We start from the raw sequence: 16,840 nt of genomic DNA, 5'->3' as shown, positions 1-16,840 counted from the left end.
TGTGAAAGAATCCCACAATGCTTGTGATATTTAGAGTTGTATTTTTGAATGAGAAAAACTACCTCCAATATATACACAGTCATTAAATTACACAGATGATTTTAAAACTAATTATATATTAACCTCACATCCTTTCAATGATAACTGGAAATTGGATGCTATTTTATTTTCCACTACCGTCAAATCAGAGAGAAACCAACACAGGATATGACCTGAACCAGACCCTAAACCCCAGCATTACTGCTATCCACTGGAGTAATTGAGAAGCTCTCCTTTGGCTCCTCTATTAATTATTGTTGGTTATTTATTGTTGGCTGGCTGCTGCTCCTTACCAAATGAATTGAGGAAATCCATTACCTTTTTGATGCTGCTTATGGCTGTTGACCCAATCCTGGTGTACCTCTCTCTGCACCAGATTGCCCTGCCCTGCAATGTCTGAAGCACAACAACATCCCCAACCCGTCTGACATCAAATAAACCAAACAACCACATTGGCCATAACCACCTGCTTCAATGGGTGCTTGGAGCTCAGGGTCATTGCCCGACAAGTGGACTGTAACACCGCACCAAACAGCATGACAAAAAAGGAAATAAAATACCAGCCCTTCGTTTTGCAAGCTGGAACGTCAGAACTGTGTCCTGGCCTGTCGGAAGATCTTACACAAATCAACGATTCTCGGAAGACCGCCATCATTAACAACGAGCTCAGTAGACTCAATGTGGACATTGCAGCACTTCAGGAGACAAGCCTCCCTGCGAACAGATCTCTAAGAGAGCAAGACTACACCTTCTTCTGGCAAGGTAGGGATCCTGAAGAACCAAGACAGCACGGAGTGGGCTTTGCCATCAGAAACGCCTTGCTCAGCATGATAGAGCCACCTTCAAATGGCTCGAAATGCATACTGTCCATCTGACTGCTCACCACCTCTGGTCCAGTACACCTACTCAGCATCTATGCTCCAACACTCTGCTCCCCACCAGAAGTTAAAGACCAGTTCTACGTGGAACTCCGTAATATCATTAGTAGCATCCCCAACACCAAACACCTGTGTCTGCTGGGGGACTTTAATGCCAGGGCTGGGGCCGACCATGACTCATGGCCCTCCTGTCTTGGGCGTTTTGGCATTGAAAGGATGAATGAGAATGGACAGAGACTGCTTGAGTTGTGTACATATCACAATCTCTGCATCACCAACTCGTTCTTTCACACTAAACCCTGTCACCAGGTTTCATGGAGGCACCCAAGATCACGTCGTTGGCAACAAATGGACCTCATCGTCACAAGGCGAGCCTCTTTAAACAGCGTTCAACTCACACGCAGCTTCCACAGTGCGGACTGCGACACCGACCACTCCCTGGTATGCAGCAAGGTTAGACTCAAACCAAAGAAGCTGCATCACTCCAAGCAGAAGGGCCGCCCGCGCATCAACACTAACAGAATTTCTTATCCACAGCTGTTACATAAGTTTCTAAATTCACTTGAAAAAGCCCTTCAAAACACTCCTACAGGGGATGCAGAGACCAAGTGGGCCCACATCAGAGACGCCATCTATGACTCAGCAATGGCTACCTATGGCAAACGTGTGAAGCAGAATGCAGACTGGTTTCAATCTCACTTTGAAGAGCTGGAACCTGTCATAGCCGCTAAGCGCATTGCACTGTTGAACAACAAGAAAGCCCCCAGCGAGTTAACATCCGCAGCACTTAAAGCAGCCAGAAGCGCTGCACAAAGAACAGCCAGGCGCTGTGCAAATGACTACTGGCAACACGCATGCAGTCATATTCAGCTGGCCTCCGACACCGGAAACATCAGAGGAATGTATGATGGCATTAAGAGAACTTTTGGGCCAACCATCAGGAATATCGCCCCCCCCTCAAGTCTAAATCAGGGGACACAATCACAGACCAACATAAACAAATGGACCACTGGGTGGAGCACTACCTAGAACTATACTCCAGGGAGAATGTTGTCACTGAGACCGCCCTCAATGCAGCCCAGCCTCTACCAGTCATGGATGAGCTGGACGAACAGCCAACAAAATCGGAACTCAGTGATGCCATTGATTCTCCAGCCAGTGGAAAAGCCCCTGGGAAGGACGGCATTACCCCTGAAATAATCAAGAATGCCAAGCCTGCTATACTTTCAGCACTGTACGAACTGCTTTGCCTGTGCTGGGATGAGGGAGCAGTACCTCAGGACATGGCAGGCCCCTCTACGTTGCTTTCATTGATCTCACCAAAGCCTATGACCTCATCAGCAGCCGTGGTCTCTTCAGACTACTAGCAAAGATCACCTCATTCCATGACAATATGAAAGGCACAATTCAGCATAGCGGCGCCTCATCATACCCCTTTCCTATCCTGAGTGGTGTGAAACACGGCTGTGTTCTCGCACCTACACTGTTTGGGATCTTCTTCTCCCTGCTGCTCTCACATGCGTTCAAGTCTTCAGAAGAAGGAATTTTCCTCCACACAAGATCAGATGGCAGGTTGTTCAACCTTGCCCATCTAAGAGCGAAGACCAAAGTATGAAAAGTCCTCATCAGGGAACTCCTCTTTGCTGCCGATGCTGCATTAACATCCCACACTGAAGAGTGTCTGCAGAGACTCATCGACAGGATTGCGGCAGCCTGCACCGAATTTGGCCTAACTATCAGCCTCAAGAAAACGAACATCATGGGACAGGACGTCAGAAATGTTCCATCCATCAATATCGGCGACCACGCTCTGGAAGTGGTTCATGAGTTCACCTACCTAGGCTCAACTATCACCAGTAACCTGTCTCTCGATGCAGAAATCAACAAGCGCATGGGAAAGGCTTCCACTGCTATGTCCAGACTGGCCAAGAGGGTGTGGGAAAATGGCGCACCAACACGGAACACAAAAGTCCGAGTGTATCAAGCCTGTGTCCTCAGTACCTTGCTCGACGGCAGCGAAGCCTGGACAACGTAAGTCAGCCAACAGCGACGTCTCAATACATTCCATCATCGCTGCCTCCAGAGAATCCTTAGCATCAGGTGGCAGGACCGTATCTCCAACACAGAAGTCCTCGAGGTGGCCAACATCCCCAGCATATACACCCTACTGAGCCAGCAGCTTGGCCATGTGAGCCGCATGGAAGGTGGCAGGATCCCCGAAGACACATTGTACAGCGAGCTCGTCACTGGTATCAGACCCACTGGCCGTCCATGTCTCCGCTTTAAAGACGTCTGCAAAAGCGACATGAAGTCCGGTGACATTGATCACAAGTCGTGGGAGTCAGTTGCCAGTGATCGCCAGAGCTGGCAGACAGCCATAAAGGCGGGGCTAAAGAGTGGCGAGTCGAAGAGACTTGGCTGTTGGCAGGAAAAAAGACACAAGCGCAAGGGGAGAGCCAACTGTGTAACAGACCCGACAACCAATTTTAACTGCAGCACCTGTGTAAGAGTCTGTCAGGGAGAGCCAACTGTGTAACAGCCCCGACAACCAATTTTAACTGCAGCACCTGTGGAAGAGTCTGTCAGGGAGAGCCAACTGTGTAACAGCCCCAACAAACAATTTTAACTGCAGCATCTGTGGACGAGTCTGTCACTCTAGAATTGGCCTTTATAGCCACTCCAAGCGCTGCTTCACAAACCACTGACCACCTCCAGGCGCTTAGCCATTGTTTCTCGAGACAAGGAGGCCAAAGAAGAAGAACCCAGAAGTGTAAGTTAGGCAAAGATTATTGGTCAGGAGGGCAGCAGATTGAGACGACAGATGAAACGGAAGTTTCTATTGGTTATTTGTGGCAGATCCCTTGAAACCTTCTCGCGGACCCCTACGGGGCTGCAGACCTCCAGTTGAGAACCCCTGCTGTTGTACGCAGTGCATTTACACAGGGAGCTATGGTTGCAAGTCCTAATTTCTTTCTCTGTACAACGTTGTAGTCATCCTGTTGTAGTCATTTTAATGAAACAACTGTATATTTGCTGTTGATAAAGGTGAACAGTAGAAAGACTAAATGCATCAAAGTTATGCTTAAATCTGAGGACCTGTTGGCCATCAAATTGGTCCAACAGTAAGAGCCTTGACTATACTGTCATGGCAGATTTAAAATCTATACGGTGAATATGTTGATGCATTTCTTACTTTAGGGTACCTGTACTACTTAAAACTAATTACCACGGAAGCACTTGATATTGTGCCCATAGACATTTAACCGTGCCTGGTCAATATTGGAGTGTTTGAAACCCTTAGGGAATACAGGAATACACTGCTGCCATTCTTCAGAGATGATTTCTGTCAGCTACCCTCCCAGTAGCTTTAGGCTGGCTTTGGTTGTTTCTACTGCACATGCGTAATGAAGTAAGCAAAGGTTAAAGTCAATTCAGTTATCGTTGACACTGGGAAAGAGAAGGGTGAGGGAAAGAACAGCAGATCATAGCTTGGGTTTTGATGTTTGTGTTGATGATCAAGAAGATCATTGAACCGTAATACTGTAATAATATCAACATTTTTTGTATCACAAGATACCAAAATAAGGATTTCTGTTTTGAAATTTTTGGCGTCCCTGATGGGTTTTCCTTGTGTCTTCCTGTGTTACCACTGCTATGTGGAGCCACCATGGAAATGGTGGCATTGGGCTTGGGAAGAAGAAAGACTTGCATTTATAGAGCACTTTACATGACCAGCTTTTCAGCCAATCAAGTACTTTTGAAGTGTAGTCCTCATTGTAATGTAGGAAATATGGCAGCCAGTTTGCGCACAGCAAGCTCCCACAAACAGCAATTTGATGATGACCAGATAATCTGTTTTAGTGATGTCGACTGAGGGATAAATATTGGCCAGGACAATGCCCCCACTTTTCTTCAAAATAGTGCCATGAGATCTTTTACATCTACCTGAGAGGGCAAATGGCGCCTTAGTTTAAAGTCTCATCTGAAAGACAGCGCCTCCAACAGTGCAGCATTCCCTCAGTACTGCACGGGCATGTCAGCCTTGATTTTCATGCTCAAGCCCTGATGTGGGACTTGAACCCACAATCTGCTGACGCAGAGACGAGAGTACTACGCACTGAGCCATGGCTGACACTGTACATAATTGGCCCTGACACAAGAAAAAATATATATGGACAAGCAGAAATTCCCTTTCCCCCCTCCACTGTCCATGCCTCATTTATGTATTTTTAAAATTTTGGGACAGGTCACTTAAAAATTAGAGCATCCAGTAGCAAACTGGGCTGATGGAAATCATAATGTGGCACACAATGTGGAAATGCAGTAATTCCCTATTATCCCTATTGGGATTAAAGACAGTCAGCCCCACATCTGTTGCTTCTGGTACTGTAAAAGTAAAAACAAAATCCTTAAATTAAAACGCTAACCCTGCTTAATTTTGTACATAAGAATTGTGGAATGAAAAAAAGAATACAATATACACGCTCCAATTTCTTCCCCTATAAAGCACACTTAAGTGTGGGAATCAATTTAGACTCACGTGCTATTTTTAGGAGGACTATATTCAAGGAAACAAATGGAAGAACAATTCCATGTTAAAGGAATATTCCAGGAAAAGAAAAATATTCCCTGGAGACTTCATGTGCTAATCACAGCCCTGTGTGTATATATTTTTGTATTACATTTATGAGCAAGAGTTACAAGACATTCGTCAACCCAGGAGATGACAGAATCACAAATAAACAATTGAATACTTCAGCAATCCCACCAATTGTTTACATTCTGCTCCCACCCAGCCTCCACCCCCACCCCTGTGTCAACGGGATTTGTCTGTGGTGTTCCCAGGAATTATGCCCATTCCGCCCTATAACGCGTCAGTGGAACTGAGGCCAGCTGCGAGTTGGGGCTGTTTCTTTTGAGGTTTTTTGAAAGGCTCCAGATCTCTCAGTAATTGATCCTTGAGGGGATATCAGTTACCTTTTGTGTGCAGCAGAATGGCTTCACTTCCACCTGAAGATTTGTGCAGCCAATTTTTTATTTTGGTCCAGAAGGGTCTCAGTGAACCTCAGGCAGATTGGTGGTAGGCTACTCTGCTTTACTAGGGCAGATTTGAAGTTCCCTTGCAGGTTGCCTGTGGCCCCTCCACCTATGTAAATGTCACTGCAATTTAGAAGAGGGTCTGCAGTGTATAGTATGGGCTGTGGGAGTCTTGCGCCATCGCACTGTGGCCAGCAGAGTGCAACACCAGGGGTACCAAGCCCCACACCTCCATCTCCAGCCTCAGGAACCTTAATAAGGTAGTGACCTATCTGGGGAAGCAGATGAGTTTGGTGAGATTTTAAAATTCATAATTTACACTTCTAAGACATAATTGTATGTAGGCTACTGTAGGATAATTTTTTGATGATGCACAGTCCTGAGGAGTTTTATAAATATAGGACAGTACTTATAATTCTGCTACTGACATAACATCAATATTGAATGAACTGTTATGTTTTTATTATTTTGACAGGAGGTTCAGTTTGAATATCTTCCATCCTTATAAAGATGCTTAATTATTAATGGTCCATTAGACCCTCCAGGAGCTGGTGTTGGTGTTCTATATTATCATGCATCCATTTACTTTGGCGCACGTTAGTAGCAATGCAATAAAGTCAAAGAGTTGGAGCTAGTGCAATTGGTGCATATGATCAAAAGAGATGGCCCCAATTTATTCCCTCTCCCACTGCCCCCCTCCCCACCTGACCCACCACCACAATCCCTTTGGCTTGACCCTGGACAGGCACAGCGTACTCCATTTGCCCAGGCTCCAGAATGCCTAAATGTGGTGTGTCACGTAATTTTGCCCTGGCCTAGTTGCACCACTGGGATAACCAGGCCTACTCCTTGGTGGGGTCTTACTGTGGAATACAGGAGCAGGAACACAGGTGAGGTGCAGATTGCGGGATTTACCTCAGGCTCAGGGTCATTCAGATGGTCTGGAGATAGGACCTATCTTCTCAGTCCTTCATTGCCTTACTACCAAGTCTCCTCGGGACCTCCAACTAAAGGAGGTCCCGGGTAGAAGATCTAATGGCAGTTTCTTTGGGTGCCCCTGAAAATGGCCCCCAAAACGAACTAAAGCACAACAGCAGAAAATACTCCTTTCTGCCTCATTTCCATGGTTGCTTTGGTGCTGTACCAATGTGGGAAGGTTCTGGAAATTCCAGACCAATGTAAAGGAGGCAGAAATCAAATGAAATGGGCCTCCATCCCCTTTCCCTGTCCTTTGAGCCTGAAAACTGTAAAAGAGAGGGCAGGCTGGACCTCGATTTAACATCTCATTGGAGAGACTGCAAATCCAACAGTGCAGCATTCCTTCAGTCCTGCACTGAGGTGTCAGCTTGTATTATGGGCTCGGGTCTCTGGAGTGGGACTTGGACCCACAAGCTTCTGATTCAGGGGTGAGAGTACTATCATTGAGTCTCAGCTGACACTTCAAGTCTAGTCAGCCTTAGAGGTCAAAGGTGGCTCTGCCTGCTGTTTCCCTGCTTCCATCTTCCCTATCATTTCAGTGCAGATTATAAATTTACAAGCGGGATAACATAGGTGCAACCTCCCCCCCTCCCACCCCACTCCCCCCCGCTATTCACTTTCACTTGTCTGAACAAATTTACATTTCTACAGATCAGCCAGTTGCTAAACCACAGCACCAGAAACAGAATAAAGCCAAAGTTTATCTGATGGATGCACACAAAGACATTTTGATCCATTACTTAAAAAGATGTTGGTCACCAGAAAATAAATGCTACGCTCAGTGGCTCACTACATTTTTTGGATTTTCCCTCAGACTTAAGTCAGCATCCGGAATTTTGCAGAATATTATTTTTGCATGGGTTTTTTTTGGGCATTGGGAGTGAATGCAAAGAATTACAACTGTGCATGTGTCTGCTGCGCCAGGTCTGTGCTTTTCCTCTGTTGTCAGCACATGAACCTGATTATCTGCAGTTTGCGCTGACAGTTAGAACTACATGGAATGTACAGCACAGAAACAGTGTGAAGGAATCCGGCTATAATAAGGGGTTATCAGGTTAAAAGAGTTATTTTCATATGAATTAGGGATTAGAAAATTAAAAGCAGGGTTCACCTGCCTGAAAGGGTAGAAGAAGTTCATAAACATGCCAGTTCATGCTTCTGTGGTCAAGGACACAGCATAATTGCCTCTTCTTAAGAGCACAGTGGCAGGTTCTGAAGAACAGGAACTTGCTTCAAAAAGTCATTAGCATCATCACCTCAATAAGGCACTGATAATACAAGTTTCATTAATAATCACTGTAAGTTACTACAGTTTAACAATGAATGACATGATTTTCTATGGATGGACTTAAATCACCTGTCAACTGAATCCGGGAAACTGAGTTATAATCTTAAAACGCAATTTGGTTGCTTGGAAGTTTACCACCATTTGCAACTTCGAGCATCCTGCTGGCTTTAAAGATATGTTGCCCAGCTCAGCCTCTCCTTAGAAATTAAACAATGTGGGTTTTAACTAGAAATTAACAGTTATATAGCCTTATTTGGGAAATAGAAGAGGACAGAGCAACTTGCAAGAGAGATAACACCCCCATAAACAAAAAAAAGCTATGCATCTTAGAAACAGTATAAATATTGGAACCACATAGTGGATCTTTGAATCGGGTTCACTCCAGCGTTTCTCACGGTACAATTACTATGATGCGGCGACGATAGTTCTCCTGTTAATTAGGATAGAGGTATCTCACTAAACCCTGTAGCTTTCTACTCGGGATTTAAAATAAGTGTTACTGGATTGGATTCTCTACTAGGAACAAGATTATACTTTCTTTTCCTAGAACTATTAACGCTGTCATTGACTTTCCAATCAAATGTCAATTGCATGTTCAGTTCTTTAATAATCAAACTTTTATATAATTTATAAATTGTATTGTCTCTTATAGTCTTCTGTATTGCAAACTCAAGAACCTGTCTCCATACACTGTTCAGTAGGGAAGTACATTGTTGAGGAGAGATACCTGGGCCCTTGTAATATCTGGGTTGTTATGATCAGACTAAAACTTGTTCAAAAGGCTATCTGGAGGACGGTAATATTCTCAGCTGTTTTCTTTCCTTTGGGGAGAGCTAGATCAATCCTTCAAACCCATTCTAGTGTCTGTGAGATCTGTCTTCCTCAACCTTAAGTGAGAGTGATTATCTGAGGAGTATGCCTGATCTGGGATGGTCCCAAAAAGGGGCTAGGATTAGGATTAGCTCATTGGGTCCAACTAGTTTGTGCTCCACAGGAGTCTTCTCCTACTTCATCTAACCTGATCTGCATATCCTTAATTCCTTTCTCCCTCGTGTGTTTATCTTGCTTATCCTTAAAGACATCTATAATATTCAAAGACTCAGTGACTGGTGATTAATTTGCTAGTCAATCCCCGAGTGATCGTGAATTAAAATTAAAGTCTGCTGACCTTCAGCTCCTTTCCTTCCTAAACCCACTGGAGATAGCAGGAGGACTTCTACAGGGTAATCAATAGAAATAATTACACCCTTCTAGTTCCTGTCGAGAATATTGTGAATTGGAAATGATTGCATGGAGTTCTGCATTCTCCAATTCTACTTCATCTTGTTCATTGTTAGAAATGCACACAAGGTCATGTTGGCAGCTGTTGTTCAGAGGCTGTTCAATGGAAAACCATTGACTGTCAAGCTTATCCCACAAACAAATTGAAAGGTATGGAGGTTTACCTCATGAGCGGGAAGAAGTTACGCATTCAACAGTTTGCTATTGATTGTTACTCTAGTTATACTACAGTACACTATGAAGTATAATTAAAATCAATTAAACTTTATTCTTTTGACTTGGTGGTGGAGGTGGGGTCATTGAATATTTTTAAGGCGGAGGTAGATAGATTCTTGTTAGACAAGGGAGTCAAAGGGGGTAGATAGGAGTGTGGAATTTGAGACAGAAACAGATCAGCCATGATCTTATTCAATGGCAGAGCAGGCTTGAGGGGCCGAATGGCCTACTTCTGCTCCTAATTCGTATGGTCGTACTTTAATTCAAGACACTATAAAGATGGGGAGATTTTTGCACCTGCACTATCCTTATGTGAGACAGATTTCATCTTTTCTCTGCCATCTTGAAAATCCCAACAATATGGTTTATTGGCGAACTATTGTCCTCTGATTTGCTCCTATCTAAATCCTAAATGTTACTAGGTGAGGTATTTGTATAGTTACAGGTGTCCATTTCACTCTTGTCATCTGCTTTAGGACATGCTAATTAGAGGCAGTCCAGGAGAAGATGTTTTGTTTAATATCCCCCTGCTGTTAGATCACAACACATTCACATGTCAAAGAAAGACAAGACTTGCATTTACATAGTGCTGTTCATGACTACAGGACATCCCAAAGCACTTTACAGCCAAAGAAGTACTTTTGAAGTTGTTTAAATAGATGGCAAATTTACCTGACAGCATTGAAAATATTCAGTATTCTAAACACTGAAATCCTTAATACATCAGAGGTGTGGACGGAATAGATAGTAAGAAACTGTTCCCATTGGTGGAATTATTGAGAACAAGAGGGCACACACATAAGGTAATTAGCAAAAGAATCAATGACGACATGAGGAAAAACTTTTTCACACTGTGAGTGGTTATGATCTGGAATGCAGTGCCTGAAAGTGTGGTGGGTGCAGGTTTAATCGAGGCATTCAAGAGGGAATGGGATTGCTATCTGAAAAGGAAGAATGTACAGGGCTATGGGGAGTGGCACTGGGTAAATTGCTCTTTCAGGGAGCCAGCGCAGACACAATGGGCTGAATGGCCTCCTCTTGTGCTGTAACAATTCTGTGATTCTGTGAATACGCAATTCCTGTACTGTGTAAGTAAACACTTACTGAAGCCAAGTAGATGCCATGGGGTCTCCAGAAAGGCAAACACTTTGGAAGCAGTTGGAAAATTGGAATAGCTTCAAGGTGCATTTCAGTGGTAGCTTGACCTTTGTAGGAATTGTTTTTATTTATGCTTCTGACGTGGTTGACACTGGCAAGGCTGCATTATTGCCCAATCATCATTGCCCTGAGGGTGTTAACAGTCAACCACATTGGTGTGGGACTGGAGTCACATGAAGGCCAAATCAGCTGGGAGTGACAGGTTACCTTCCCTAAAGGACAGCTAGTTTTTTATGACAACCCCATCAGCTATCTTGATTATTTTCCTGGTGCTAGTCCACAAATTACTGGACTTAGCAAATTCATTTTATCAACTTGCCACGGTTGGATTTGAGGCTAACGTTTCTGGGTTGCTGCTCCAATTATATAACCATTAGGATACTGTCCCCTGGGGAATGTTACAGGAGTCTGGACGAGTGTTGTGCTGTAGTCTTAACTTCATCATTGGGTAGCTCCATCTGTGAGCTTGATTCCTTATGGAGTCAATGAGACATTTTAGCTAGAACTGAGCTTGGATTCAGCTTGGCTAGTTGAGTATAAGGCTAAGTGTATTAGTTTTAAGTGGGGGCTGTAAATTCCATGAAGCAATCTTGATAGACTAGTTGCATTGGTAAGCACAGGTGTACACCATCTTTGCGTGATGGCATTACTGTTAATACTGCAAATACACTTGAAAATGAAAACCAAACAATTGGTTAGAGTTTAAAGTGAAACAGCTAAAACTGCTAGCTGGACAATCCTTGGATGGGCATTATGGCATCAGATCAGTGCAGATTATTCCTAGTTGTTTTCTAGAATTAGGAATTTCATATAATGGGATTGACCAAGAAGCCACATGATGCACCTAGAATCTATGGTGGGATCAGGTTTGTGTTTGACTGGAGTTAGATGAAATAACAGGCTTCTACCCTTGTGTCTGCTCATGGCTTATGGCCAAGCACATCACTAAAGTTAGTTTCCACATCCATTTTTTCCTTGGTGTGCAGACATTTCAGTTTACTCTTTGATTAAGATGAGGGATCAAGGCTTCCTTCCAGTAGCGCACAGTAGGCAAATACACTGCCTGTAATGATGCTGAGCTGTCGAGATGAGGCGTGTTCCAGGTTTGATCCCCAGTCTATCTGAGTTGGAGGATCTCAACCTGAGCAGCAATAGAGATCTAAAAATAACCTCAGTGCCTTTGTATTGAGTAATCAGACAGGCTTTCCATTCCTGATTACTGTCCAGTAACCCCTGTTGAAAAGAGCATTTTGTGGGACTGGTACAGGATCATACTTGCCTGTGGTGCCCCCTACACTTACTTGAACCAAGCACTGGAATGCAGACAGTGCCCATGGAACCATATCAAGACATGAGCCACCACAAAGGAGAGATGGGAGAGAATTAAAAGAAAACAATACATAAAGAATGAAGAGAGGGGTAACAAGGGCAAAATAAAATGAAACCAGGACAATTGCGACAACAACAAAAACAGAAAATGCTGGAAATACTCATCAGGTCAGGCAGCATCTGTGGAGAGAAAAGCAGAGTTAACGTTTCAGGTCGATGACCTTTCATTATTTTCTGTTTTTGTTTTAGATTTCCAGCATCTGCTGTATTTTGCTTCTGTGTAAGGATAGTTGCTTCTGTCATGTCTTGCTGTTCAGTGATGTCATTCCTCAGTGTTTCCTTTCTCTTCTCACACAGGATATGAGAAAACATGTGATGATGACCCTGCTGGATGCAGAACAGTCATACGTGGAGTCCCTCCGAACACTCATACAGGTAGGGGTGTGTGTGTGTGTGCATGTATATTATTGGATGGCATTTTGAACATTGAACTTTGTTGAACATGTGATCAGTTCAGCTGCCATCCAGAGCTGCTTGAGGTAGGTGGGAGGGAGTTTTCTCTAAAATGAGTGGGAGTGAAAAAAACAGAAGCCCAGTTTACTTATACCACTCTCTCACACTTCCTTGGTTTAAGAGTTGGTGGCAGGGGCATTACAAAAGCAGCTCATGTACCCACTTTTCTTGGTTGTTGAGGTGGTATATGGCGCTCGTGACAGGAAATAATGAAAGAAATGGGTAGAAACATGGCCATCTTTCAAAGTCTACAGTACAATAACACCAACTTGCATTTATATAGCACCTTTAATGTAGCAGGCCCCAAGACACTTCACAAGAGCATTATCAATAAAATTTGACACCGAGCCACCGAAAGAGATATTCAAGCAGATCACCAAAAGCTAGGTCAAAGAAGTAGGTTTGTAGGAGCATCTTAAAGGAGGAGAGAGAGAGGTAGAGTGGCAAAAAGGTTTAGGGAGGTAATTCCAGAGCTTAGGGCCTAGGCCACTGAAAGCATGGCCAGCATTGGTGGAGTGATTAAAATCAGGGGTGCGAAAGATGCAGCATTGGAGGAGTGCAGAGATCTCAAAGGCTTTTATGGCTGGAGGAGGTTACAGAGACAGGGAGGGGCAAGGCCTTTGAGGGAATTTTAAAGTTGGTGTATATTTGGATCAGGAGCCAGTGTAGGTCAGCCAGCACAGGGGTGATGGGTGAATGGGATTTGGTGTAAGTTAAGATATGGGCAGCAGAATTTGAATGACTTCAAGTATTTGGAGGGTGAAGATGGCTGAATGCATTGGAATGGTTAAGTCTAGAGGTAACAAAGACATGCATGAGGGTTTCAGCAGCAGAGGAGGAGCTGAGGCAAGGCCGGAGTTGGGCAAGATTGTGAATGGTCTGGCTCAGCTTCTGACGTTTACTAGGGAGAGGAATGGAAATGGTGGCAAGGGAATGTAGTGTGTTGCAGGGACCAAAGATAGTGGCTTCAATCTTTCCAATATTTAGTTGGAGGCAATTTCTGCCGTTCCAATGCTGGATATTGGACAAGCAGTGTGACAAATCAGAGCTAGTGGATGGATCAAGAGAGGTAGTTAGTGAGATAGAGCTGAGTGTCTTCAGCATATCTGTGGAACCTAACGTGTTTTCAAATGATGTCACTGACGGGCACCATGTTGATGAGACATAAAAAGGGGCCATGGTCAGAGCCTTGGGGCACACCAGAGGTAACGCTGCAGGAGTGGGAAGAGAAGCCATTGCAGCTGATTCTCTGGCTACAGATGGAAACTGGCAAGGGCAGTTCCGACCTCCTGGATGATGGTGTAGAGGCTCTGGAGGAGGATGGTGTGGCCAACAAGTTGGGAAGGATGAGAAGGCCGAGCTTGCCAGTGTCACAGTCACATAGAATTTGATAAGGGTCATGGCGGGTGCAGAAACCTGATTGGAGGGAATCAAACATGGAATTACGGAAAAGATGGACATGGATTTGGGAGGCAACAACACGTTCAAGCACTTTGGAGAGGAAAGAGAGGTTGGAGATGGGGGTAGTAGTTGAAAGAGTCATCTTTCTTCAAAGTCTACAGTAGGCATCAATGAGCAGAGTTCACTGCACTGTATTGAACAGGTTTGTTTTATTTTGTGTGTGTTGTTTCTTAAGCTGATTACTGTATTGCAGTAAAACTGAAGCATGCAAGAATTTCTACCCATGACTGGACTGGGAGCTGTGAAAGAAAATCCACTAGAATGTGACAGGCTCCTCTTTACCAAATCTGATACCAGAACTGAAAGACCGAACAAGCTATAACTCTTTCCTCTCAAAAAGAGAAGGCTGGGAGATGATCTAATGGAGGGGATTGAGAGAGTAGATGTATAGACCATGTTTCTGCTTGTGAGGGAGTCTGAAATTAGCAGGCATAACTCGAGGTTATATAAGATAGTTACTGATAAATCCAATCAGGAATTCAAGAGAAACTTCTTTACCGAGAGAATGGTTAGAATCTGGAACTTGCTACTACATGGAGTAGCTGAGGCAAATATAGAAGCATTTAAGGGGAAGTTTAATAAGTACTTGATGAAGAAGAAAATAGAAGGATATGCTGATAGGGTTGGATGAAGTAGGGTGAAAGGAGACTCATGTGTGTTAGGGTCTGAAGTTCTGTTAATGGATGATAAATACCTGGTAGTTCGAGATAATAAGGTGAACAGGTGTGGGGTGTTAATTAGTTAATTGTATTCAAGTGTGTATATATAAAGACGAGCCAGCCAGCACTGATTTGGGTGTTGTTAGGAGTGTAGAAGTAAGTAATAAACAATCGCCACCAAAGGATCCTAGTCTCAGTGTTGTCTTCACAAACAGGCTTTGAAGTTTCTCTAACCATGTGGCGCATAAACAAGTTGAGAGGATTGGCCTATTTCTGTGCTTTAAATTCTATGTAATTCAACTCAGCATTTGATTCAAATACATTTGACTGAAACTAGCAACAATCTGCTTCTAAAATCTCAGATATAAAATTGCTTTGGCAAGAACAATTTACTTCGAAAAATTGGTGTTTGGTACAACTGATTGATGCTCCAGCACGCTGCGCTCTTGGGCTGATGCCTGCCCACTGTGAACAAACAATGTTTACTCAGGAGTAGGTGCAGAGTGGGCGTCAGGAGTTTCTGCACAAGTGGTGACAGAAAATTGGCATTCACATCAGCTCATAATGGGCATCTCCCACACACTATTGTTAAGGCCTGAAGGTACTTTGCTTGCTTGGTCCTTCAGTGGGAAAATAGTGCAGAGCGACATAAAGGAGGACAAAAAACTAATTCTGAAATAGAGTTGAAGGGATAAGTACGATTTAAATAGTACTAATGTGGAGTTGGACAACCCAGTAGTTAAAGCATCAGGGTACAGATCTCTCAGGTAAGCTTTCCACTGGGGCAGGTATATTTGTGCATGAGAGAGATAAATGGATCACTGTCCAGTCTGGGGTCCTGTATGTGCATCTCTTGCTGGAATGCCCAAGAAGTGACACTGATGAATTATGTACAGGGACACCAGTCTGGCTGTTTGCTGTAGAATATGAGCTTAACTATCTAGCTTCTATCTGCCTAGCCATCTTTAATTTATTAAATCCTTTAACTCCTCATTGTAAAACCAAGTAATGTAGCTTGAGTAGTCTGATGTATGCCAGGTTCCTGAATGACACATTCATTAATCATTCTAACTCCTGCATAACAACATGGCAGCACTGCAACCCTCTCCATGAGCCTCCTTTTTCCAGGAGAGGTGTCACTGTTTGCTGACACCATTGAAAAACTCCTAGAAATCACTGTATTTCTGCACTCGGGCATGATGTGGGCCAGTTACATCATCCCTTCTTTGACTGACAGCACCTAAATGGCTTATAATCATCAAGCCAGTTCTGATAAAAATCAGCCAAACACACAAAAAGAGGGTTGACATGTAATGTCTCCTCTTGGTTTCTGTGACATCATTAATAATCACTTCAGATTTTAAACTTACATGCAGAGCTGAAGAAACATAAAAACATAGAAAATAGGAGCAGGAGTAGGCCATTCAGCCCATCGGGACTGCCCCGTCATTCAATATTCCCTTGAGTACAGAAGATTAAGGAGTGATCTAATCAAGGTGTTAGAGATGATTAAAAGATTTGATAGGGTAAATAGAGAGAAACTGCTTCCTCTGATGAAAGAGTCCAGAACAAGGGGGCTCAACTTTAAAACTGGGCACGCATGAGGCGCTGTGGGCCACCAGCAGCAGCCGAATTGTACTCAACCACAATCTGTAACCTCACTATCCCCCACTCTACCATTACCATCAAGCCAGGAGACCAACCCTGGTTCACTGAAGAGTGCAGGAGGGCATGTCAGGAGCAGCACCAGGCATACCTCAAAATGAGGTGTCAACCTGGTGAAGCTACAACAGAAGACTACTTGCATGCCAAGCTGCTTAAGCAGCATGCAGTAGACAGAGCTAAGTGATCCCATAACCAACGGATCAGATCTAAGCTCTGTAGTCCTGCGACATTCAGCCGTGAATGGTGGTGGACAATTAAACAACTAACTGGAGGAGGTGGCTCCACAAATATCCCCATCCTCAGTGATGGGGGAGCCCAGCACATCAGTGCAAAAGATA

The 16,840-nt window shown here is 43.9% G+C and overlaps 1 protein-coding gene across 2 annotated transcripts in view; it reads left to right on the top strand.

The window, feature by feature from the left end:
* LOC137371209 (rho guanine nucleotide exchange factor 17-like) overlaps window positions 1-16,840 on the top strand; it is a 522,466-nt gene that overhangs the window by 276,389 nt on the left and 229,237 nt on the right. For both annotated transcript variants that reach the window (XM_068033382.1, XM_068033383.1), the window contains exon 2: window positions 12,562-12,639. In XM_068033382.1, the coding sequence (XP_067889483.1) occupies window positions 12,562-12,639 (78 nt within the window). The remainder of the gene's footprint in view (window positions 1-12,561; window positions 12,640-16,840) is intronic.

The sequence above is a fragment of the Heterodontus francisci genome, chromosome 6 (genome assembly GCF_036365525.1).
Source record: "Heterodontus francisci isolate sHetFra1 chromosome 6, sHetFra1.hap1, whole genome shotgun sequence".
Lineage (NCBI taxonomy): Eukaryota > Metazoa > Chordata > Chondrichthyes > Heterodontiformes > Heterodontidae > Heterodontus > Heterodontus francisci.
Note: the sequence above shows the minus strand (reverse complement) of the source record. Positions and strands in the feature narration are given on the sequence as shown.